Source organism: Pollicipes pollicipes, unplaced genomic scaffold, assembly GCF_011947565.3.
Source record: "Pollicipes pollicipes isolate AB1234 unplaced genomic scaffold, Ppol_2.1 Scaffold_2555;HRSCAF=2994_pilon_pilon_pilon, whole genome shotgun sequence".
In the NCBI taxonomy this organism is placed as follows: Eukaryota; Metazoa; Arthropoda; class Thecostraca; order Pollicipedomorpha; family Pollicipedidae; genus Pollicipes; species Pollicipes pollicipes.
Window position 1 is genome coordinate 43950520 of NW_023596136.1, and position 26960 is coordinate 43977479.

Consider the following 26960-nt stretch of genomic DNA (forward strand, 5'->3'; position numbering starts at 1 on the left):
GCTGCTTTTGTAATGAGTGTCTTGTAAGGGCACCATTGCCCCCGTTAGGACATTTCAGTTTCGGTGTGGTTGCATCGTAGCTATGACACGGATGGAGCAATGGCAACAACAGTGAACAGCAACGGGAAGGTTTCTGGCAATGACGAGAAGGAAAGGAAGGAAGATTTCAAGTTTGACGTATCGCCGAAAGGTCATCAGGTCAGGTGACATATGTGTCATTATCAGTTATTTGTAATCGCATCGCAGACTAGGAGCACGTCCACTCGATAGTCAAATATACCTTCAAGTTACAAACGATTTACTTACATACAAACGATTTACAAGCGAGCTGTAAAGCGGGTTGCAAAATTTCCTGCGAGATGTAAAGAGACAATAGTTGAATGAGTGGCCTGACCTGACCTGACCCATGCACCTAACGCTTCCGGGAAGACTACAACCTTGCAACTTATAGGAACAGGTGATTAACTGTTTAACCAGACGATATCTTCAGCATGTAAAATATAAGGCCATTCCACGTTAAGCCGCACAGAAATCGGCACTTTTGACTCCCGCCTTTTCGATTTGGTTCAAATGTAAAAATCGCATAAAACCAAGGTAGCGATCATCATGCATAAATATGAAGCTCCCGATGACTTTTGAGGTAAGAGTGTTGGGTCGTATTGGTTTACAAGTTTTCACTGACATTGCATCATTCAGATGTGCACATCTCAGTGGCAAAATGGCATGGGAAGATGTAGTTTTCCCGTGCTTGACTGATCTGAGTTGTACGAAAATTCGTCATACGTACGATCAGATAATTGTAGGTATGTGCGAGTAAAAAGTACAAGACAGTTTTTTGGATGTCGTTATTTTTTTAGAAAATGTAGTCCAAATGGTTCGCATGGATGACTTTGGGTTCACAGTACTTGCTAAGCACAGCTTGTTGTGTGTACCCTGAAACCATCACCCAAACCTCAGCGTCCAGTTCAACGAATAATTTTGCCTCCGCCCTTGCGCCAGATAGGAATGTGTGTGTGTGGGGGGGGGGGGGGGGTTACGTGCCGCAAAATGCTGTGACACGGCCGCCCCGGGCCAGCGCTGACCCTTGTAGGCCAGTTGCCAGCTGACCTTTTCATTTAGTCGGGGAAAGCAATGCACCCGCTCTGGGACTCATACCCAGTCCACTGGATTACGTGTCCAGCATCTTTTCCCTAGGCAACGGAGGCGGCCGTGGTCGTGGCTCTATTGATTAAGGCTATTAATTCACAGAGCCTTGCCGTCCTTTGCACAGATGCCCTGTGACCATTTACCACGATGGGCGGAATACGTGAGCCCTTTTTATTCAATCCAGTTAAATTTAGTCCACACAATGCCGTTGATTCCCGTTCCATGGGCACAAAGTGTCAATTCAACCTGACCTGACCTGGTGTGACCCGGCCTTAAAGGTCGGTCATGACCTGGCAACAAAAAGTCACAAATGTACGAGATGAAATGGCACTCAACACGCTATTTTAGCTGAGAGTATTTAACGACGGATCATACAAGCGTTTTCCACTACGTTGGTGACCTTTCCGAGCTCTTACCAGGCTACTGACCTCAACTGGACTAGGCTGAACTTTGATGACGTGAGACCGTTGTCCAGTCATTTTAAAAAGCTAATTTCGAGTCCGGTATCCATTTTTCACCGTTTGCACTCGCTCGTGTTCCTTGCATGGCCACCAGGGGCTCTGAGGTCGCTACATCGTACCAAAAATATGACAGGCTAATATGTAGCGTTTATTATGATTTCTAGATTGTTTAGCTGCTCGAACTTCCTGGAGTCGTTCATTGCTATAAGCCCGTGTGACAAAGACCATGCCTCTACGCGATGGCGGGCCAACATGGCGCATCTGTTTCGTTCTCTGCGCATTGTGGGCATCTGCCAATCTATCCTTTACAGCCCCGGCCTGTTTGGTACTGTTGGGCAGGTCACAATACTTACAAGCGTTGAATTTGACTGATTAAATAAAAGATGATATGTCTGCACCTAGGTCTCGGTTGAAGTCTTTGTAGGCCGGTTTTCCCTGGCAATCTCTTCAGTGTTACTCACTCCGTTGCATGGTGTATGGCGATCACAGCGAACGGTTATAGCAAGTTCGGTTAGCCAAAATAGTCCGGAAACAATCAATATGCAGCGTGTTGTTTGCTGTTGCGACATTTGGTTACGAGAGTAGTATATTTAGAGTCTCTGGTGGTTGCTAGATGAAAAAAGTGAGTGCAATCGCACAGAATGGACACCAGACTGGGAAGCAACGCCTCACAATGACCTGCGATCTACCGAACGTCAAAACATGTCATCCGAAGCCACCTCAGATCAGCAACATTGGTAGCCCTCAGAAAGGTAACGAACGTAATGTGAGCCATTAATGTGGTGAGGTTACGCTCGTATTGACCCCACCTTGTCTTTTCAGTGTCATTTGCTTTCGTATAGCTCAGGTGACTTGGGAGCGTACCCCAGGATGCCCGAGAACAACGCTTTTGAGGAAAAAAATTTGGGTGCTCAGGTCTAGCCTGGTGCTCCGATCTAAGCCAAGTTCAATGGTGTCATTTATTCAATAATTTGAATGTTTAGGAGCACGAAAAATCTTCAGGCTTGGCAGTTCTGGCTCATTTTTGCTTTCACAGAGCCAGCAATTTATAAAATGTTATGATGTTACAAAAAAAGCTCGTTTACATCAGCTTGGAGGCTTGAAACAAAGCCCTTACCGCTGCCATAGCATACCGATTCCACATTTTTTTACCGTAACATCTAGCTGGTATGTCACTTGACCAAATCCAATCCGTGCAACGAAAGTGACTCACTTGTGTGTATATTAATGTGATTGGAGCTCATTTAATCGTTCATTAAAACCATTTGACATTTTGTTGATCTTTCAAGACTTTGTTTGACCACGAACAAGAACAAAGAAAATGCCAAACGTTGTGAATGAAAACGGATGTACGAAACAGCTATTCACGTTACATCATCGCTTAATAAAACAATCGTCATGAACGCCTTAGACATTGTACATCACTGCAACTTTAAATGTCAAGTGCACACTTATCAAAATGCTAATATTCTGCCGGTTGACTCGCACCTCCCGCACAAGCCACTGCAGCTGGTCCTCGCCAGCGATTGTCACGCCCGCGCAGATCTCAATTATGAACAAGCGGTTCTCCGCAGCACCACTGGTCAGTTTCAGGTACTACCTAAGCTTACGACAAAACGGAAAGCTGTCGGTAGCTTCCCATTTACAGACTCGCTTACATAGCCGCCGGCTAGCATCGGTCTGAGAAAGATGGAAGACCAGACCAAATCCCAGTTTGCATCTGGCAGATCCGACAGTTCTGTGTCCCAGTTGGCGGATAACGCTGAATCCTCAAACTAATTTTCCACTAGCATAAACACCAGCGCCACGCCATAGCTCCCTGCCCATTATCGCTGGCGTCGCCCGTAACCAGACAGAATGCAACATCTCGGGACTGAAATAGGGCCAGGGGCAATACATGACGGACAACGCTGTCCTGACCACGGGCTTGCCAGCCGTCCGGTAGTGCAGGAAGCTCCGCTCCCTTGGAGCTTCAATGGACAGTACATGCGCGTGACTGTCTGCGCCGGTGTCCTCTGACGCTCCTGACAACACCCGAAGTCGCACCAGGATCTGTTGCATTATCAACTTTGTCCCGGTAACGAGTGCATTATACCGAGCTCATTGCGTAAAACCACGCAAGCTCTTAGCGTAGCGAGAGGAAAAAACACTCACGCAAGACCGGATGTTCCTGACCGTGGCCAGCTCCACCTGACCCAGACCGGACCCAGACCGGACCCAACCGGACTCGAATACGGGGAAGCCCGAAGGCCGCCACCTCGCCATCGCCCCGCGGCCGCGCGCCGCCAGCCGCGCGAGCTACGCGGCCCTGCCGCAGCAGGCCACTACTCCGCGGCGAGTGAGAGTGGCGGCACCTTGACCTCGACGGTGTGTCAACAGTTCACTGACTCGTCGGCGCCGCGGTACCGGCGATCCGATCCGGAGTAGCCGACCGTGTTCCGCGCCGGCGCGGGTCCGTCCCGTGACCTCCGGCGTCACCGCCAAGGCCCGACGGCGCGCCGCGCATATAAGCGCGCTGCTGACCCAGATGCAGTCACTCTTGTTTTCGGAGGCGTGGTGCGGTGACGACTACAGGTTGACGCGCTCAGTGCAGGTGAGAGGCTGGCGGCAGGGTGGGAGCTCCGTGCTGGATTGTCGGTCGGCGCGTTTGCGGTCGGGCGGTCGACGTTCAGGTCTGTGACAGGCGGGTGTTGAGGCAGGAGCTCAGCGTGTACGCACGCCATGGTCAAGGTCGCGATGAGTGGTTTATGTGTGGTTGCTGTCGGTTTCAGCCGGTTACGATCAACGTACGAGTGAGTTTACCTCTCAGGCCTGCGATAAGTTTGAGACGTTATTTGGGAGCCCGTTTAAGATGCGTTTCTTGTTTCGTTGTCGATGGGCAAAGACAACTTCATGATCATTCTATGCAAACTGGTACGATATGTATTTGTTTATGCGTTTGCTCTGGATGGAACCAAGTCCATTCAAAGCTACATATCTGAAAGCTTCATCACCTCCAAATTTTTTAACAATCGGCAGGACAATTAATTGTACGACAAAACAGCCCAGACCGCTAGCAAATAGGCATCGCGATTTACTTTACAGATCATCAGATAAAGTTCCGTGTCATTACGGCTTAGTCGGCCTACACGACCAATCGCAATGCTGAACAATGTGCAGTTCTAGATTATCACATAACTCTCGCTGATGCTTACTAGTTAATTATTAGAAGCACACCTTATTGTCATGTACCGAACTTTGCTTGAAATTCACGGGAATTGTTTGATGCCGAAGTGAGCCCCTCCTGACAAGCGACGTCTCACGCGAGTGTATATGTTTTGCACTAACTGCGCTATTTGCACCACGCAAACAAAACAAAAACAATGACGTGCCACACTGGTAAAACGCAGGGTAAATATTGACTCACTGCTTCACCAAAATACAACAGTAAAATCAGTAGCATTGTTAATGTACCTTGACGCTGCTTATAGTAAATCCAAAGGCATAATGCAAGCCGTTTTGGAGTGGCAGATACAGAATATTGAGGGGCAAAACAAAATATTTGGCATAAACGAAGCACTGAAACGCAAAAAGCAGCGTTTTACTCCCTCCCGTCGTGAGATATTTGTGAACACTTCTATCAATAACCTGGATCTGCGGCGGAAGCTGGGTACACAAAGCTGTTTAGGTAAAATGCATGTCTGCCGCCGTGTTGAGATGAGCACTAATAACCACCATGGTAGTTATTTCCGATATGGCTATAGCTAGTACCACCCTATGGCTTGACGTATCCGCCTCCGCAATATTTGAACTCATGTACGATGATACAGCTGATATAGCTGTCACAGCTACTAGTGCTAAATGACTAAACATCAGGAGCTGTTTAACAGATTTGTAACTACTAAAGCTAGCAGCTGCCCAACGATAGTATTCATAGCCGGCCTAGTATCAATTACCAGGATTGAAAACTTTGGGCCATAGTCCTAGGAATGCTTTGCCTTGGAACGACCCTGCTGCCTCATTGTCAACATCTGCAGAATTGGTGCATGTCGTCGCCGATAACAGACTTTCGGCAATCGATTAATAGAACCAGCCCGATCATTTAGCTTGTCTGAGAGATGTTTGCATCGAAGCGACAGAAGCTACTTCCTTCCACCCCCCTCCGGATGGGCGCCGGTTGGTGGCATCACGGGCACCAAAACTCTGCAAAGCATGCTATTTTAGGCATTCATATATATATATATATATATATATATATATATATATATATATATATATATATATATATATATACATATATATATATGTATATATAAAGATATGTATATATATACATATACGTATATATAGCTATCTATCTTTATATATATATATATATATATATATATATAAAGATAGATAGCTATATATACGTATATGTGTATATATATATATATATATATATCTTTATATATATATATATATATATATATATATATATATATATATATCTTTATATATATATATATATATATATATATATATATATATATATATATATATATATATATATATATATATATATATATATGCATATATATAGAGAGAGGAAAATTCTAATCCTCATGGTTTTCAATTTTTACAGCTTGTCATCCTGTTACGTCATACTGCTTGCATGCCACAGCGCATCAGTCCACCTTCGTGATCCTGGTTTTGCAGACTTCACGACTGTGTTGCACACGGGGTGTGGCGAATTATACGGCGCCAGCCCGCGGTTGCTCAGTCCATTATACCAGCTCAGCCCAGCTGGTCATAAACAGGTTACGCGACGTTGCAGGCCATTGAGTTCCATAAGCGATGCCATTCGTTATCGTGCCAGAAGTCATGCAATCGTTTAAGGAATCGTTGAATTTGCTAATCAGAGTTGGAAGATTCCGAATCACCAGTGGCGAGTATGATAACATGTGTAAGATTTAAAGATACGCCTCATCGATTTAAAACTCTGGCAGGTTGTGCATCAATTCAGTCTAAATCAAACCCAATGGCTGCGCTCAAATAACTTCCGCGGCTGTCGCATCTGCCTTAAATCACGTTCGTGTCAAAACACCTACAATCTTTATCGATTAAAACACATCGTGGGGCGACAACCCCCCTTCAGTGGGGAGGCGCGCCAGTAACAACTGACTCAGAATGAAGCGTGACTCGATCGGTTGTGGTTCCCGAGCGTGTCATAAACCAAAACCAGGCCGACCGCCGCGACCGCAATGCTGCACCTGCACACGGCGCGTGTCACGGATTGCCACAGGCGCGTGACGCAGTCACGTGTGACTCTTGGGACGCGCTGTGCACGGGAGTGGTGTCATTGTTGGGCTGGCGTTAGTGGGAAGGCTATTGCGACCTTGTGAACATGTGTGCATCTTCTCAATAAAAGCAACTCAGGCAACGTTAGGTCGCCGCCAGGACCACGATAGCAATAGTAATACAGAATCGGACAAGAAATTCAGGATTCATGGTTGGCACAGACACATGGTAATGCTCTTATGCTTGATGCCATCCAGGTGGGGTTTACAAGTTCAAAAGCCATAAAAATGTGACGACAACGTGATTTAGGACGGCTGAGTAGAGCTGAGGAGTAAAACTGTTGATCGGTTGAAGTTCCGGAATTCGGTCCAATCCAACCCATGCATCTTACCTTGGTGCGCCTGGTCTTACAGCTCAGCTCCACCTCCCAGTATGAGCAGACCCATCCCATCTTTGCATGAAGATCCCTCCGAAAAATCAGGCTCCCATATTTCGGCCTTTTTCCAGAAAGATGAAAACATAAATTTCTACTTTGTACCTTCCTCAATGAATTACTCACTCACTGTTCTTACTCACTGGTGCCAGTGAATCGCGAATCCAATCGAATCCCGGCCCCGGTATTTTGAAAACGCCCCGACGCAGTCAATAGTAGTTCATGGATTGATTCTAAATCCGCGTCCTAATCTCATCCTATCTTTAAACCACTGCAAGCACGCAACCACGCGTCGTAGTGACCATTTTTGGAACCAGTCGTCACTTGACTGACAGTGATTAAGCTGGGCCTAGTCAAAACACACCTATTTCTTGCAAACTTGTTGAAAGTGTTATACGCTTGGATCGAAAGTTTCGTGTCAAACCCAGACGTCAATCGCGATGCGGTTCGCATTGTTGAATCGTGAAACTCTTGGACAACTGATTTGCTGTTTGTTCCCTTTCGGCGAGCACCGATTTTGATCGTGAAGGTCTGCGGGAAATCTACGATATTTTTTGAACATCATGCAATGCTAGTTGCAGGTCTAACTGATTATATCGCTGCATTCGCTCCAACCGAAAGACTTGCCTGTTGCTGCGTTCAGTTTTACTTCATCTTTAAGCTTTTTCGACCTTTTCACAAGGAACCAAAAATCACCAAAAGGTCCTTAAAAACGACCTAAGGACAATAAAGTACCACTGTTAAGAAGTACTCCTGCAGATCAGTTCTTGGCCACATAAATGATTTCGTGAAATTCCGCTTATGGGGCTTAATACTGGCTACGAACAACAGTTTTATCATCGAGCCGTGATCCGCCTTATCGCGATGCTACTAAATCTAATTGAGCCCACCGGCACGTCCCTGATACTTCTGTTAGCCAGGGTTTAGCTCGATGTTTCCATGTTTAGACACCAAGCGCACAAATATTTATTGAAACAGTATATTCACACCAGCCAGGACGGAGCTCGATGCACAAGATACTGGTAACATACAGACCTAGCCTTAATATGTCCATGAAAACTAATATTTCCATTCCGAGTCACCAAGACAAAAAGTCGTCTTGTTTCGCAGTTTTGCGGTCAGTCGGCGGTCAGCCTGCTTGCCCAACAGCGGCAACCAATCACGCAACCCACCACAGCGCGATCTGGTGAGGCAACCAATCACGACGCGATCTGGCCTTTCACTGCCGAACAGATGCAAAAGGGCTGCTGCGTGGGACGACGTGTCGCAAGAAAGACCGGATAAAGCCGGCCGCTCGCCGGCGGTGTCCCCACGCCGTGCATGCGCGGCGGATTGGCCCAGTGCCACTGCGTTGCACCACTCTGCACTCTTGGAGCTGCCGGAGCCGAGCGCCGCTGTTCGGAGCCGGTTCGCGGCCGTCGCGGCCTGCTGATTCGCCGGACGATGCTGTCCGAGCCGACCGCGGTGCAGCTGCCGGGATGGGGCGCCTGCCGCTTGCTGCTGGTGTTGTTAGGCCGCCAGTGGCGTCTGCCCAACAGTGGTACGGCCTCAGGCGGGGTGCCTCGTCCTCCACCGGTCAGCGCAGGCTACAGCTTGGCCAGTGGGATATGACCCTGATTGTTCGATGTGTTGAATATGGGTTAGAGAGCTTTCCCAACAAGTGCATAACACTAGCATCCAGTGGACATGAATTCCCTGGCTGTCTTTGTTGTCTATATGCGCTGTCCATAACCCTTCAAACTTAGTTGCTGATGTGGGTAATACAGATCACCACTGTATTAGAGTGGGTTCCAGACTGGGTCCCGTCATTACCCAACATCACATCTTTGGGCAAGAAGCTCACTGTTGTACTGAATCCTCTTAAGAACTGGAGGGAAACGTGGTACAGATGGTTGATACAGATGATACAGATGATGCAGACAGATTGACACAGATGATCACGAATCCCATCCCACTTCCATCAAGAGATGTCACAACGACACCAGATCTGTGGGATTTCCACCAAATATCACAATTCTGCCTGAGTCACTTGCTCGCCACGACAGCCGATCACCAGCTCCGCCTCTGGCGAGTGATCCATTACCTGGTCCCCAACACGCGGCGGCGGCCGCTGCTGGTCTGGCCGCTCGACCTTGGCGCCCGCACCGAGACCGGTCACCCTCACCGGGCCGTGTCGAGACCCAGCGCTGGTGACGTCACACAGCGTCACGCGCCACGCTCTGGTGACTAGGCCGGACCCGGCTCGCTGCCCACCGGCCGCCAAGTGACCTTCAGGAGGTCATCGACTTACAGCGCATGCGTTCTCCGGATATTGAACCAGGTCATAGGTGGCGCGGGCCGCGCGCTCTCTGTGCCCCACTGTACTCGCCTTGAGGTCAAGTGCTGAATAAGGCCATGGGGATAAGGTGCATCGGTCCGGTTAAACACCTTCGTGCCATGGGCGCAATAGGTCGGCTTTGAAAGGCGCTGTAATCTTGATCGGTACCGGTACCGATCAGGTACCGGATCGGTATACCGGTACATCACGCTCCGTTTTTTGATTGAATGATTTTTTCTTACTCTGAAGTATTCGACCTTGACTATGCCAGGGCGTTGATCTGTTAAAGGAAGGAATCAAACAATTATTAGAATATCCTGTGAGATCATGACTCATGACCACGAGCATGTTCACCCTCACCGCATTGTGAAAAGCGCTGCCCTTAAACGTCGATTAAGCATAGGTATATATATATATATATATATATATATATATATATATACATGTGTGTGTGTGTGTGTGTGTGTGTGTGTGTGTGTGTGTGTGTGTGTGTGTGTGTGTGTGTGTGTGTGTGTGTGTGTGTGTGTGGTGTGTGTGTGTGTGTGTGTGTGTGTGTGTGTGCGTGTGTGTGTGTGTGTGTGTGTGTGTGTGTGTGTGCGTGTGTGTGTTGAGTGGATCTCATGGAATTTGAGTATATTGTATATTACATCTTTTATACATTGAGTATATCATATACTGAGTACATTTTATTTTTCGGTATACAGAAAGTCGGTTGTCGTCAGCATAAGGACACATCACGTTGAAAAATTGTGGACCAAGACCCGTCCTGTTGATATCATGAAGCACATGTATTCCCCCTAAACAAGGCACGGCTTTGCCGCCGGGGCAGACATACGATTGCACAGCAGCATATCAATGATGGCCATGTCAGAACTCCGCCTGTTGTGAAAAGTGTCCAATCTCCTGTACCGTCAACCTGTATTGTCGCAATGCTTGATGGGCATCTCTTGATCGTTCACCACGGCAGCACGTCGCAGCAGTCGATGGCCCAGTCGCAGTGATCGAGGATCTCGTGCACACACGACTGCACAGCCTCCAAAACGGCTTGGCCCTCAACTACTGGGCTTAAAGACAACGGTTGGAACGGCCGCGTTTAATGATCAAGGCCATCAGTATGCTCGCAGTCATGATAGCTTCAATATAAACGCTGGGATTTGGTCTGTCCGGTACCGTTGATTTATGTAAAGTAAAATTGCATCAATATTTTCCAAAGTACGTGACTCCATCACCTGCCGGGACAATCGTCCGCCCACCTTCACTGCCCGTCCACAAGCCCGGGGTGGTCAAGTTCGTTTGCAGGTGATGTGTTCCGCTTGCGCTGTGCCAGCCTTGGCACAGTTGACGCAGGGAGAGGGGGGGGGGACATCAACTGCAAAGACCGCTCAGTGAAGAGCAATGTTGCAATAACGTGCATTGCGTACGTGCTGTCAGAGGCGGCGGAAATGGCGCGGGGGGCGGGGAGGCGGGACAAGAATGTACGGTCCTGATGAAGAAACCTGGCATTCATTCGGTGTCGCTACATGGAAGAAAAGAGGAAGAAATGGATTTGAATTCTATCTGTACACGGTATTTGGTGAAACCATATTCTGGCTTATCTACGGTCACACATAAAATGTAACAACGTAACCATCTGCTGGTGCTTGAGGCAAAATTATTGAAAACAATCCGGACCTCGAAAACATCGTACTGCTTAAGATGACACTACCGAACGTTGAGCAGCATACATATGTTTTAGATACATCCGTCGACTGGCATATTGCGGATTAAAAAAAAGAAAACAGAAAAAGATTCAATTGTGCGTAGGAGTGGGTAGGATACCAATGCGCAATATGACATTTTTGTTTTGGAGATCGCAGATGGCCATCACGCATTCAGCAGTCACATGCACGAACTATCTGTTTATAATTCCCGACAAACAACACTCCCCTGACCGCTGGTTTTATAAGAACACTGGGTCAAGGCCAGGGCAGAAAGGGCACTCGGCAAAGCAGCTCCACTCCGTCACTAGGGAGTGATCCACGGGCTGTTGGTCACGAACAGAGGGCCTTTGTGACAGCCAGCATTTTCCGGGACGCCCATACGCTGGGGTCACGAGTTCTGGGGTCACAAGTGCTGGGGTCACTCTGGGGTCACTGGGGTCACGAGTGCTGTTCGCGGCCCACCCTGTGAATACAGCAAGATGCCGTCCCATACCCTAGCTGCACGCACCACAACAAGATCCGCCGGTAGATGCACCAAGGAAAAACACTTGATTGCTCGGATACATGCATGCGGCCGGGGGGGCGGGGGGCACAGGTAGCCCTCGGTGCCCCCGAGCCACGCAGTTTAGGCCACAGGTAGTCCTCGGTGCCCCCGAGCCGCGCGGTTAAACCCACTGGTATTCCTCGGTGTACCTAAGCCGTGCGGATGGGGCCACAGGAAGTCCTCGGTGCTCCCGAGCTGTGCAGCTGGGGCCACAGGTAGTCCTCGGTGTTCCCAAGCTGGGCAGCTGTGGTCACAGGTAGTCCTCGGTGTTCCCGAGCTGTGCAGCTGGGGCCACAGGTAGTCCTCAGTGTCCCCGAGCCGCGCGGTCGGGCCATCAGCGCACCCCCAGCCGATCGCACGGAACCAACACGGCCTCCCTCCCGCGCCGCAGGATGAAGCTGTTGCATCTGGCGGTGGTGGCGTGCGCGCTGGGCTGGGCGGCGTCTCAGGACGCCTACACCCAGGGCGTGGTGAACGGAGCGACGCTGGCGTTGGCCGGCACCGCTGTGGTCGGCCTTGGCGCGCTGGCCATCAAACAGCATCAGGTGAGAGGCTCGACGCCGCCGGCAATGGAGCAGCACAAGAAGAGAGGCCTGACGTCGCCGGCAGAGAACAGCACCAGACGAGAGGCTTGGTTGCTGCCGCAACATGAAATTGTTTCAAGATAAAACGTACGATTTCATCGCTGATGTGTATAGTCTTGGTGTACTGGGCGTGTTAACCAAAAAACGTGCAACAATGAACCGAACAATACCTCGATAGTGACATCACACTGTTGCCTGGTTCTTGACATAATGGTTTCAGTGTTCGCGTTTCCCAATGTTCATCGATGCCACCAGACATCTTGTTACACATTTGAGCGCTTTTCACAGTACTTCTGTGCATATTCTCCGAGCTCAAATTATGCTAAGTTAAGGGGAGTGTCCCATATTTGTATGGGGTTTTGAACTGAAATGGCGCTATTAAAGATCATTCAATGCAGTTCACAGCTCTGTCCCTCCTAAGACCTAAATCCTCCCAGTTTCTGGGCTACACACCCGCGAAAACGTGCGGACTTTTTCGGGTTGACTTTTCCAAAGTCTCCCAGGCTTCCATGCAGTCATAATAACGCCATTTAAATCTTGCCATTCCATAAACCATATCAAGGTCAATGAAAATATAATTGCCCAGTCGTTTATATCTGGCGTTCGTGAGCACAATTTCCAGATGAAACGGCCGTCAGTTGGCACTTGCTCAATATTGTGAAGGGTACCATGACGTGATCATACAACAACGTTTTGAGGAACGTATTAAATGAACAGAAATTGTGTTGCCAAGAGGAACCATTTCTGCTTAAAAGTGTACCAAAGTGTTAAGCGAACTTACTTAATCATATATAATGCTCGGTTCATTATCTTCAAATGTGAAACATACCCTTGAAGAAGATTCGCTGCTTTACTCCATCTTAGTATCCAACCATCGTCGTCTTTCTATAAGCGAACAAATTCGCGTGCAAGTATGGTCTTCAGAATGGTGTGCATTTATGGATATGGACTTCTTCACAGAGTCGGAGGAGGAACAGATACCGGTACGCTCCGTACTACGGAGGATATTACAATGGCGGATACGGTGGATACAACGGATACTCCCCTGGCTATTACCAGCCCCAGTACTACGTAAGCTCCATTCGCATCCCGTCGCAGAACCCCTTCACCATTGTACTAAGTTTTGTGTTATTTTGTTTGCTGAAAGACAGCGTGCTTGTTTAAGGCCGGTGCAGCTCCATGAAACGTCATTAGCTATTCAATTCTCTCATGTGTGGTGAAGTTGCAGCGTCATATCAATATGGTCAGCAAATGGAGTAAGGCATTTTTCAGTCACAAGCAAATGGAGTAAGGCATTTTTCAGTCACACTTGTTAATATGATGCTACTCAGTCCTGTGACTATCTGCGAAAACGCCATCTGGGTACGTTTGAGGTGGGTTATCTTGATAGCGAAAATGTCTTGAAGGCCTACCAGAACTTGACTTGTTATCTTTGCCCACCCAGTGCCACGGATCAGTTTTAGACACGTCGTGGTACTGCATTGTTGTCATGGATGGAAATCGTCAAATTTTTTCGGGGAACGAGCCCCTCCCATGCGACACTTATACACTTTCGGTGTGTGATCCTGCATGCATTAAGACGGGAATATTGCGTGATTCCCAAAATAATCATTCATAGTTTCGCCTCTGAGTACCGAATAAAGCGGGCACAGCAGCTCAGCCCCACGAGCTGTGTTTTTCGTATCTGCCGTGTGGCGTCGCTGGAAACGCGCCGCCTGGTGGCGCTGCCGTTTGCCACAGCGCCGCCGCCGCTCAACTACTGGCACTGGCGAGGTGGAGCAGGACTTCGAGAAGATTATGGGTCAGGACAAGGACCAGTGCGGCATGCGCGTAGTCTGTGAGCTGGAGGCCCAGGCGGCCCTGGGGGATGACGTCGACGACTTCGGCAAGCTGATCATCAGCCTGTTCGGGTGAGCTGACGCATCATCTATGACCTCCGTTTGAAACAAGCAACTAGTTGGTAGCCGGCCATGAACCGCGACACACTTTGCTTCAAAAAGTGTCCCTAAGCAAACGTAATACGCGGTGCTCTCCTCTCTTGATGGCGCGTCATTTTTGTTTCGCAAGTACAAATATCTCATAAAATTGGCCACACCAATAGCTGCCTGCTGCAAGACTAGACCGGACTAATCGCACCAGGAAACAAAATCCCCTTAACGTCCAGAGCACCTGATTTCTTACCCAATATCCGGACTCCCCGAATAAAACCTCAAAAGGTTTGGTATAGCTCAAACAAACTGTGCCGCCTGCCGACAGCTCGAATCCGGCACCTGTTCCCACCTCCGCCCTGGACACGGCACGGGGCCGGTACAACTACGCCGCCTACATCGGCTCCAAGAGCGACCCCGAGACGTGCGCCGAGCTCTACTCGACCTGCCAGTTCAGCAGCAAGTCGATCCTGCAGCTGGTGGAGGCGTCACACCAGCCGAGGCTGCTGAGTGTGGTGCCAGCGCCAGTCGCCGACGCGCAGTGAGGCTGAGTGTCTTGCGTAGTGTTCGACTGGCTGACAGCGCGTCTGTATGAGAAGGTCTCAGCTTAAGCTCTCGATGAGCCGGTATTCCGTCGGCCTCCAGCGTGTCTTCGTATGACAAACGGGAGGCGGGTGCGTGATGTTGCAGGCTGGGGTGGCGCATGTGTGTACATAAGCACGGCACTTTAAAATGCGTTTTAGAAACTGCACTATTTGCGCCTTAATGCTGGCTAAGCCAGTCATGTTTTACAATATGCTGAGCACGAGCTGCTCTTATCTGTCCGAGCGTAGCTACGCAGAAGCTTAAATTATGAAAAGGGGAAGGATTAGAAAGCCAATGTACGATTGGCCCGGATTCTCCTTATTTACGTCGGGCTGGCGCGACTGCAGCGAGGGCTGACCATGCTGCCCATATAAGCATGCAACATTGCACACGTATCTCTGTCTATGTGCGCGGCGGCTGACTGCATAACCATATCTCGTCGCGTATACGCCGCTGCGCCCTGCAAGTTTCAGCGATTGTTTTACTGTTCGATGCTTATCAACGCTATTGTTCTGTTTTGGAAGTCCATCTGCTCTTTGTGATGCGACCATGCCATTGTGTGTTATGAGTTGGTATACTGTTTTGTCCGTTCACCTATGGCTTTAATGTTTTTCGAGTACATGCTCACCTGAAACAGCCATGCGGTCTTTGTGTGCCTAGCAACGGCAGGCGATGTTGGGGTACTAAGGCCTTTCACAGTGTTGCAGAAGCATTTCACGCTTTTGACCGCACTTGACAAGCCAGCACATCCATCCACTCAATGTGACGTATTTCGAGCGAGTATGCAGACCGACCAATGATGGCTCGCTCGGTGCCACAACTCTGAACCTGAACCACAACTCTTGAACCTCAACTCTCAACAGCCTGTCCCAACCCAGCCCGCATCAGCCGCCACACCATCTACAAGTTAATTATTTGCAACAACTGACAGCATCTTCAGCTGTTCTCAGCAACAAGGCATCCAATGTCCTCAAATGTGTGCTGCCTACCATGTGAAACATTTGCACACAGTCTGGTTGATAAGGCATGATTTTTCTGCTCCACTGCAACCCTAACAGTACACTCGGGAGGATGAGGCAATGCCGACAAGGAAACAAGTGTTATCGATCGAGATGTCAATTTGTCACCTTCACATTGAGACATGGAGTCGATATAAAGCTGAAAAACAAGCCTCCCTCCAGCCAAATGATTCGGTGATGTCCCAGTGGATCAGTTTGTTAGAGCGCCTGCTTCCCGATTCACCCTCCCGTGGCGGGGTGGGTTCGAGTCGCTTTAGGCGCTCGCTATTTGCCCTTGACAGGTATGGCCTGCGGCCGGTAGCAGCGGTAGCGCTAAAGGTCAGTTGACGTCAGGGGCAGATGGACCGTGCCGAGCATTGCGGCACGTTAAGCTTTCGCCACTAAATTCTGCCGTTGCCTGGAATTGCGCGATCGGATGGTAGGGGTCAGGGCTCACGCAACAAGCACTGTTCAGCGTGAGCACTGATCCCAGAAATCCATCCATTCAAAGGGTTCGGATCAAATTTAAAAAAAACTGCTAACCATGTTTTAGTAAGCCTTATCAGCTTCCTTGCGTTAATCGCCACACATCGTTCACATTGGTTCACGGACCACAATCTCGACTACAACACTGCCAAATACACATTTTCCCTAGTATCACCCATAGGCAAATGACAGACGAAGATAGAGCCTCCCACGGTCGATGGAGGTGGACACGTTGATGAGGATGTAGTTAGTGGATTAGAAGATGTTCCGACAGGCGGGGCCGCACGCTCAGCTCTGTTAAAAATTCCGTCGACCGAGAGCAAAACTAGGAGGCATGCAAAAGGTCGTCTGTACTGGTCTGTGTAGCTACAGCCAAGGCAACAGCTCCGGCAGCACTAGCACTGGTCGGTCTCCGATTCCCCAGAGGTGGTGAGAACGATTTAATGAGAGCGATTTAATGACAAAATCCTGTGAGATACTCTGGACAGCAGTCACCTGAATTTGGGGTCATCTGTTGTGACGCACAATGATCCGCATATTTCAGCCAACTGGTCTTGGCTGGCCATAAGCAGTCTATGCTCTCATTTCTCATAAAATTCTGCCCGTAGAAACTCTCCGGCTTAAGTATGAAAAAATTGGGGGGGGGGGAGGGGGCAACTTTGGACGGGCAAAAATTAAGCCCTCACCTTCTGTGCAGGCCCTTGGAACCGTTTTTGATGACAACATAAATTGGGCGCGTCAGGTGTCACCACTGTGAAGCGATGTTATAGCACCTTGGTAGACCTTGCCAAATTGAGCCCTTGACTGCCGGTTAAAACTAAAGAGATTATGATTGACCGGCTCGCTCACCTACATCTAAGCGCTGGCCTCAGAGCGTGGGGCGCTTGCTCTCCGTGACGAAGGCATGAGGATCCACGAAGCGTTAAATTTTGGCGCCAGAACTATAAGTGGACCAAATTATTTTGAACAGGTATCTCCCACCCTGGAAATTCTCGGACGCCTCAAACTTAGCAAACTTTTAGCCCAGCGCGACCATCTAGCTCTCCAGCACCTTCGAAGATCACCAACAGTACCAGAGAGGTTACGTACCGTTGTTATACCGCGCTCTGATTAGTCCGCCCGATCTAAACGACGCTCTGGAAACCTTCTGCTACAAACCCTGCGTGTCCAAACTGACCTTGCCCGCCGGGCATCTATGTGCCGCGCTACTTGCACGTGGAATCGTCTTATGCCAAATGTTATGGCCCTAGCAACAACGAGACATTTTCAATCGGGTGTATCGAACTGGCTGCAGGCTGGTTGTGCATATCGTGCAGCCTTGGTGCTTTTCTTCATTAGGAGAGGAACAATCGGACGTAAATTACATATGAATTAACTGATTATTTGGTGGCTATGTTTACGACATATAATGCCCTGGAAATCGGAAAAAAACATCGTGGATATTTTTTCGAACGCATGCATGCGTGCCGGGTCCATCGAAAAGCGACTTGGAAAACTAGTGGCGGTTTCGGCGATTGGAGACTGAACTGTGCAAAGGTCACGATAGGGTATCTTCATATCGGCACAGTATGTACCGACTGCGGGGATTAGTAACGCGAATACTTCTTACTTGCCAAAGAGAGAGTGCAATTGAGAAAATGCACAGTTGTAAGCAGTTGCTTGTACGACAATGTTTAGACGCGACTGTTGATTAAGGATAGCGTTCATTTAACAAAGTACTCAAGCAAAGGCTCGCACATCGATATGCGACGTCAGTACACACTTCGCACGTAAATGTTTGTCAGGGAGGAAGTTCTCTTGACGATAGGGCTACCCAAAACATCGTATGCAGATGTGCACTGGACGTTGGAATGCAGATCTTCATTCTTGGATCATTAACGGATCTTCATTCTTGGTGGCGGGTGGCAGATGAAAGGTCGCTGCGGGAGCCACCACATTCCGGTGGATGAAGACAATGGTGTAGTTCAGGTCAAGTATTATCACTAGCCTGTCTCTTCGACATGAACTTTAGAGAGGCGGTCAACACACAAACTCGAATCAAATGAGACAGTGCTAGGAGACCCTGGTATGGCGGGGAACCACGTGCACTGCTAATCACCCGCCAAGCCGTTATTCTCCCCCTGCATCCCCTACCCTGACGACGCCTCTGTCGACGACTCTGCCTGGCGCCCTCCTGAGCGCGCCACTGACGCCAGCTGACTGACGCAGCGGAATACTGTCCAGAAAGAATGATGCACCAGCTGGACCCCCTTTGATGCATCCCTTTTAATCAGAACCTTGTTTACATTGGACCTAGGATTGCGATAGTATCACTTTACACTGGGAGTGGCTTGAAACTGCTCACTTGAATTCAGATCTCAGATTATCCCGGTAAACGAAGCTTCAGTGAAATCTGAGAGCTAACGGAGCATAAATCCGAGAGCCGACGGTGCATAAGTCTGAGAGCTAACGGTGTATAAGTCTGAGAGCTAACGGTGTATAAGTCTGAGAGCTAACGGTGTATAAGTCTGAGAGCTAACGGTGTATATTGGGCGCCTTGGTGATCAATCTGCTCTGGAACACTCCCCATTGAACTGTCATCTGCTAGTCCGGAATAAATTATTTTCATGGTCCGCTATGGGCTTAATGTCCAGCACTGTCGGAAAGCGGTGGCGCACCCACAGAGCAGCGTGAAAACCTTTATAAGCTCTGAGTAAACAAATTGAAAATCACTCCAGCCACGACATCTGAAAACACTTTCGAGTGTCACCATGACTGTTGTATTGAGCCATCATTTTGTGTACAGTAGAGTGGAAGGGGAACGTGAACCCTCTGTTTTCAAGTGTTATATCATTCATCTTCAACATGTGAGGTTCAATAATTCAATCACGGAATAAATAGCATCACAGACAAAAACGATTAGTTATTTAATGTAGCACTCTGACCCATTTATTTTGAAAGCTTCTCCTACCTAGCAACGTGTGCACTCATTCATCCACCTCAACTTTTACTTTTGTATGACAGTTTTCTATTTTATTATCATGCATCTCATTTTTAACGTCAATCATTTCCTTGGGAAGGGGATCGCCGTTCCCTGTCCAAAATGAGCCCTATAGCGGCAGCAAATTCGCCTCGCCAGTCACAACTGGCTCCGCGCTACTAGCGCCACCTGTAGCCACCTTGTTGATGTGGTGTTGGGCACTGGGCCACCTTTAAAAATGTGTGAAAAATGCTGAGAACACCAGCAGACAGGCTGCAGCACACACATCGCTTAAGTTAGATGCGACAGGTGTGCGCGTTAGTTTGCTAAAAGTATTCATGTGCGATAGCATCATGTCCAGTGGGAGGCAAAATTCCGCAGGTGGAAAAACATTTAAGCCCATTGGGAGGCATTTGCTTTTACAGTTAAAATGTTAAAATAAAGCCTCCGCCCAGGATGGTCAGAATTTCAAAATTCTATGCGTATCTCATAGTGCTCAAGATTTCCTGCGTGCCTGAATTTCGCTGACTTATGTTGAGGAGATGGGTTTTATTACAGCACTTTAATCGGAAACAAATTCCGAAGCTTCGGATGCTGCTTTCCCAAAACATTGTGACGAAACTCGTAAACAGGGCTTTCTCTTACAAAGAACAGATGATCACAGAATGAAAGTCCTCTTTTCCGACATTCCCAAGCCTAGCCTGGCTGCCGACCGCCGTCGGCGGCGGCCGTCACTAGCATGACTGACCGTGAACTGGTTGTCTTTCTCCTTTGCTGCATGTTTGTGGATCGATATCTCTTTTCATTGGTGTTGAAACCAGGTGGGACGCCTGATATAGCGCGTATATCCCAATGTTCTTTCAGTACACCCCACCACAGCAAAGTATAATATGTTAGCAGCCTCATGTTCATGCCTCAGTTCATGCCTCAGACCGTCTGTCTGAGGCATGAACTGGTCCGCCGGTTACTGGCTTGCATCTTGCAGAATGTAACGGCTGATCCGCTTTTGCATGTAAGACGAAAGTGCAGATCCTTTTGAACAAGTTGTGTGCATCCTTCATAAGCATTTACCGTAACCCGGCATGGCAGGAATATAAAGCGCTTTATGAAATGCCGTCGTGATATCTTCATGAAATTACCATGCCCATGTCGCTTAGCGTCTAAGTCGCTATTGAAAAGTTTTGAAGTCGCCGGCATCTCTGTAATCTTCATTAATATTTTATTTGCCCAACATATATCACTTTTAGGTGCTGCATGCAAACTCAACATGAACATATGGCGTTTCAACTAACGGCCGACTAAACAGAGCATGGAATATATATAGCGCTTTCATCTCTGATGTTTTATCAGACTGTGAATGAGTTTAACTGAGTTTCGCCCCATTAAATGCAACTGCTTGCACTGACTCCTGCTTCGACCGTGTAATTTTCAGCCGTTTCAAGTGCGCGTTCGGGACTCAGTCACTGCGGATTATATTGCCCCACATATTTATATTCATGTCGGTTCCCACTGCCATGCCCGGGCTGTTCTTGTGTTCGACTCCAGCAAATGGCATACAGATGAGTGTGAGTCCCAGAGGTCCATATTTGGACGTACCGAAGCTCCTCTGACGGCTTATTCCGAATGGATTGTGCCCATAAAATGGCTGAGAACCACATGACCAACGCATAAAGAACTAGCGCATGTAACTCTGGCCTGCGACGCGGAAACACGGTGGACATTAGCTAGCGATCATTCAATCGAACACCGAATCGAACATGGTAAAGCTGTCCTCCACATAATCTGTGTTCTTTTAAGTCGGGCTTGGCTGGAAACGTGCGGTTCTCCTCTGGAACCTCATAAAACTATTCATATGATGCTGATCATAAAACGCTGTCATGATATAAAGACCCTGGCTTTGGCTCTGAATGGCCGGACCACGCCAAACGCTTACGACGTATGCTCGTTGAACATCACAAACATATCCTGGAAACACTGTACTTGTGGGCAGGCAGAATAAGCAAGGCTATACACAGACAGAACGTAGCTTTGTGTACTAGGGTGTGCTGGAGGTTTTCTTAATATATCTCCATTTGCTCGCTGTACCTAGCAGCACTCGGTATTGTATTTTACAACTCGTGTTGAAGAAGATGACCAGGACACTATATGCTGATATTCATGTTTAAGATTGCACAAGAGTAAGCTTAACACATATCAATTCGGAAAAGTGGAGGCGCCAAAAAAGGAAAATGCCGCCTTTTTGTACTTTTCACATCTTGTTAGGATTAAACGCCCCCCGCGGTCTGTTCGGTCACACCAATTTCTCGAAATTCTTCTAAAAAGGTCAGAATTATAATTAAAGTAATGCATTCGGTGAGGAAATCTCATTGGGCTCCCTGCTCACCGCTACGAGAGCGATGCTTGTGATTTGCCTTGTCTTTCCCAACGTGTGTGATTACGGGAGTACGTCGGTTTGGCTCAAATTAAATGGTGAATATCGTGAGTACAACGTTTTGGTTCAAACCTTAGACATCGTATGTACGAAAAAACCAAGAACGTGTATGGGCAGCACTTCGTTTCATGACCACAAATAGCACGTAACAAGCCAGATGCACTATTTCATGACATACTGGGGCAATACCTGCGTGCTTCTTCCACTCATCGTACATTTATTTGGTGGGTATATTTAGTTTGGTGGTGAGATCAACACAATTATCTGTTTGAACGCAATTTTATGAAAATGTATTGAGCCAATTAAGGAGAACAAAAAAAGTACATGCGGATTTTGGCTCTCCACTTCATCTAAATACAATATTCAGGCCTCCTGACTTCTCACATTTCGATGCTGCTAATAGAGTGAGCCTTAAAACAATTTTTGATCTATTTTGATAAGCCGCGGATTTAAAATCTTGAAGACCTAGCTAACACATACATTTTATGTTGTAAGCGTTTACTCCTCCACCCAATACGCTGATGTTTGTATCCACATTTCGCATCTGGCAGTACCCAAGACCAACAGCAGGTGCAGAATGTATGTAGTGTGTGTTGGAAAGCCGAAAGCGCATGGTTTGTTCCAGCATTACGTCCGTGTCCTAATGGGCAAAGCGCATCTAGTCGTTCTGTTATGACTGGTGTATGCCGTCCCCCAGGGCCACCCCGACGGCCGGGCAGGATGGTCGGCGGCACGTGCCCGATTACACGCACACGCACAGCCGCCCACACACCTCTTCTCGCGGCCGAAGGGGCACGCGCAGGGGTCAATGCGGTGTTATTACCACGCAATACGCGTGACTTCAGACATTGCGATCACTGCCAAACAAAACTCGCTGGACATAACTCGCATCGCGATCCAAGTAATCTCACGTCAATACCAGTAGCATCACGTCATTATCAGTAGCATCACGTTACCATCAGTAGCCTTACGTTATCATCAGAAATATCACGCCATCAGCCATCAAGTTATCATCACTAACATCACGTTATCATCAGTAGCACCACGTTATATTTCAGACACAAAAGTTTATAGGAAACGTGACGTGCCATTAATGTAAATCCAGGAACACCGTCTAATCACGGATTGGCTCTTTGTTCCACCAATACTGCCAACCGCTTGTTTTGAGCAGGTTTAATTACGGCAGCTTATTTATGATCTGCATCGGCTCCCTGCACGGCCTGTGCCTGGCAGGGACTCCCTGCGTGCCCTGTGTATGGCAGGTCTCCCTGCGCGGCCTGTGCCTGGCAGGTCTCCCTACGCAGGCCGTGCTTGAATCGTGACCCTTACATCGTGATCCGATGATCAAGGCTGGTATTTTTGTGTATGAAAGTTTTTAAAAGCAATGTTATGCATTCGTTTTTGATTTGATGTTTTTTCTGCTTTGGCACTCAAAGCCACATAAGAACCGTTTGGTGATCGGTGAAAATAGACATGAGTACATGTACTCTGATGTTTGATCTCTATACAAACTGAGGCTGAAGGCCTGGAACAGACATCTCAAGAGCAAAATAAAGTGACGTCAAGCGGCATTGACATTGTTGCATTGAACAACATGAATGCACGATACTAGACGAGCTTTAGTGGCTTTTATAGCCTTAAATTTGACAAAAGGTTAGTTTCCCGTGAATTTAAGTTAAGCGTCTACTATACCTTATGAAAAGGGAAATAACTTATGCTGGTAAAACGGTACGCTTTTATAGCATGCATCGTATACTTATTCCAAATGGTTGCCCTTTGCTAATCGTGCAGCGAGGTGGACACTGGGCGATGAGACTTACTAATACAGGACCAAGCTGAACTGAACATACCAGGATTCGTTAGCACCCTCCCCTGCCTTGTCGTGCGCCACGCCACGCGACCCCCACACTGCAGCGCGCCGCCATATAAGCGTGCTGCTGACCCAGATTGAACCACTCTTGATTTCGGCGCGGTGGTGTGGGCATTGTCTTGGACAACGCGCTTGTGGTCTGTTAGTCAGTGTCTGCACCTGTGGCCGGCGATCAACTGGAGAGGTATGGACTACCTGAATACCCACGGCATGTGCATTGTCGTGGTTGTGGTATATATATATATATATATATATATATATATATATATATATATATATATATGTGTGTGTGTGTGTGTGTGTGTGTGTGTGTGTGTGTGGTGTGTGTGTGTGTGTGTGTGTGTGTGTGTGTGTGTGTGTGTGTGTGTGTGTGTGTGTGTGTGTGTGTGTGTGTGTGTGTGTGTGTGTGTGTGTGTGTGTGTGTGTGTGTGTGTGTGTGTGTCCTTCATCTGGTCATTATACTATGCTTGTGTTGGAACGCCAAGATGCTAAGGTGGATGATTTCAGTCACTCTGCTGTACATTGTCTTATGATGTGCTGTTGTTTTGGCTCGAACGCTGGTTCTCTACCAAATGGGCATGTTTAAGCTTCTTCTGTCTAGAATATTTAGGATATCACTGAGTGCGGGATGCATCTAAGGTATCCGATTGGAAATTAAAGACATCAAAAACCTGTTTTTGGCTGTAAGCCCGATATGTTTATTGTCTACACTTGTCGTCGCATGGCTATTTCTGCTGTCGAGCGATCAAGAATTGTTCAATAATCCGATGAAGCATTCAGCAAATGTGCCCGTATTGATCCGGCGGGGAAGAACATTAATGCACACGAGGACAACATCCTTAATAGCACTTTCGGTACCAAAGTAAGTGCGTAGTTTTTCGACAAACCAACACCAAGCGCTCTTAACAGATCATTTGATTTGCACTGCACGCTATTCAGTGAATTCTGAAGCCATCTCGCCAGGGGCGTAGTAGCCGGGCGGTTAGTGCCTCCGACTCCCATGTGGGGATGCGGGCTCCAGTCCCAGTTACGTCACGGCACCTGAGCGCTAACTTGGCCGATGTGGTCCCTAGCGCGGTTCTGGCTTGCCGCGATGCTCCAATGTCTGCCTCAGCTCTCCGGCGGCGGTAATTTACGTGGCGTCATCAGCCAAGTGTGAGCCTTTGCGTGCTTGTTAAAGAAAATATGCCCAACGATCTTTTAAGGCACTGGCCATATCACGTTATGCCATTTTTCTAACCGTGCACTATTATGTCGCAACTTAATTGCATGTAGTTGACGCGCGAAATTTGTTCTGTGAGATTTTGGCTAACGCGTAAACCCAATGGGAAAAGCGTGTCCAATGGGTTTTCCTCATTACAACAGAAGCTAGAGAAAGCAAGCGCCCAAAAAGCAGCCGGTGTGCCAAGCCCCGGTGTAAAGAAGCCACCTTGCCGTGACCCGGCCTTCTCACCATCGGGTAACGCAAAAGGCCAGCGTGGGGCAACCGGTCGTCGATCGACCTCGTAAGAAGCGAGGTCAATCCGTCCGTCGATGCAGTGGTGCACGATTGGGGTCGTGCGTATAGGAACGGAGATGAAGCAGGGGCGCGGTCCACAAACTGCAGTGAAAGTTTAACAATAGCCCGATGGCAAGACTTGGGAAGCATCGATTCGTAAAAGGCTGGGCCTTTCGCGTTAATGCATTCCGATTTAAGCTGAACAATGACGCTCAAAATATTTGGACGTTAGCCCTGCAGCGTTAGTGTGTACAGGGATAGTTAAACATGCTGAAAAAACACTCGAACAAATGGGGAACAAAACTAGATTTCGATCTAACTTAATGCTGAGGTTTGAAAACCTTTTGGGGCTTTGGAATATTCTGCTATCGCTAAAATGGAGATTTGAACAAAACCCTGTGGCCCAGCGCATGATGTCGAGAACGTAGCGTTCGTTGTCTGTAAAGTAGAGCAAGAGAAAATAATAGTATGATGGAAATAAGATGGAAGCTTATGAACTTTTAGCTACGAAGTGTTCCAAGGTATGTGCCACATTGAAAAATAGATCTGGGAAATCTTACAGCAACCACATTTGATTCACATATACGCTGCAACTTAATTTATGCATTTGTGGGGTCTCAGTGCAATTTAGTTTCCAACATAACCCATTTGAGTAGGAATGAAATAAAAAAAAACTCGTTCATAATTACCTCAAACTCGCTTTTTCAATTTCACTTTGACCGGCGCACTCGTCCGATCTTGACCCGACTCCCAACCTAAGCTCGCATCAATAAAGTAATGTGTATTCCAAAAGCCCGCAGACACTAGGTATCTCCAGTGAACGGTCGGCACTACCATACGCAAGACGGCGTCGGGCAGGGCGCACATGCCCGCGTGGCCCAAGGTGCCAGCACGCCTGGCACCATGCGTGTTGCACGGACAGAAGAACACTTTAAAGAACGTGCTCGCGTGAGCGTCAAGATTGAATAGTGGCTTCATGACTGCATGCGTGTTAGTTTGCACGTGTGATGCTCTACACTGAGACTTATCTTTTGATATGGGATAGCAGGGCGAGATATATGGATAAAACAAATTTGGCGCAATTTGTTCACACCTGCTTAAAGAAACAAGATTTTGCTTTCCCAGCCTTAACAAGCTGTCTCGTTCCTGTTACGCATAAAAGAAACTTGACTGATTTCTAGTGTTGCCATTCTATGGTGATTTTGCGATCGCCCCCCCCCCCCCCCCCCATGTGCTTCTATTAAACGGCCCCATTGACAGTGCATTTCGGTTATTTCACGACAGCCTCGAATTAACCCGAGCATGAACGGGGTGATCAGAATATGAAGAGGGCGGTCCTGCACACGGTACCCGGGCTGCAGTCCGTCACAGCACAACTGCGCTGCTCCAGACCTGACCAGGCCAGTGCAAGTGCAGTGGCGCAACCATTCTGCTCACGTAAAGTGGCAGAAGCGTCCCTTTTCCCTATTCGAGCGACGTTTACCGCTGTCGGGAGGATGAGCAAACACGAGTCGTTTTCCTCTCTGTGGACGTGTATAATGCTGCTAGGGATATCATAATTTGTCCAGCGGGGCGAGTGGGGTGTTGTAGCCGTGGACGCGGTGCTGCATGTGTTCGCTGACGCGGTGCTGGGGCCGCCGGTAGGGAAGCCATACGGCGTTGCTAGCCCTAGAAGGGATGCCAAACAGCGATGGGAAGCCCAGTTTGCTCTCAAGCAGCCGTCTTCCCGCTGTGCTGACATTTAATGATGGGACGCGACCC

At 48.2% G+C, this 26960-nt stretch overlaps 1 protein-coding gene across 1 annotated transcript; it reads left to right on the forward strand.

Moving 5' to 3' along the window:
* The first annotated feature begins 4120 nt into the window (after positions 1-4120).
* On the forward strand, positions 4121-15595 carry LOC119109807 (uncharacterized). The gene is made up of 5 exons (XM_037233564.1): positions 4121-4200; positions 12252-12405; positions 13405-13515; positions 14185-14354; positions 14701-15595. The coding sequence occupies exons 2-5, from the start codon at positions 12253-12255 to the stop codon at positions 14915-14917; spliced, it is 651 nt and encodes a 216-aa protein (XP_037089459.1). The 5' UTR covers positions 4121-4200; position 12252; the 3' UTR covers positions 14918-15595.
* Positions 15596-26960: the final 11365 nt, after the last annotated feature.

Excerpts from the sequence above, each read along its gene's own strand:
- LOC119109807 (XM_037233564.1), top strand. The coding sequence starts at position 12,253 with ATGAAGCTGTTGCATCTGGCGGTGGTGGCGTGCGCGCTGGGCTGGGCG. Across the intron at positions 13,516-14,184 it reads ATTACCAGCCCCAGTACTAC|CGCCGCCGCCGCTCAACTAC; the intron begins GTAAGCTCCATT and ends CGTTTGCCACAG. Across the intron at positions 14,355-14,700 it reads CTGATCATCAGCCTGTTCGG|CTCGAATCCGGCACCTGTTC; the intron begins GTGAGCTGACGC and ends GCCTGCCGACAG.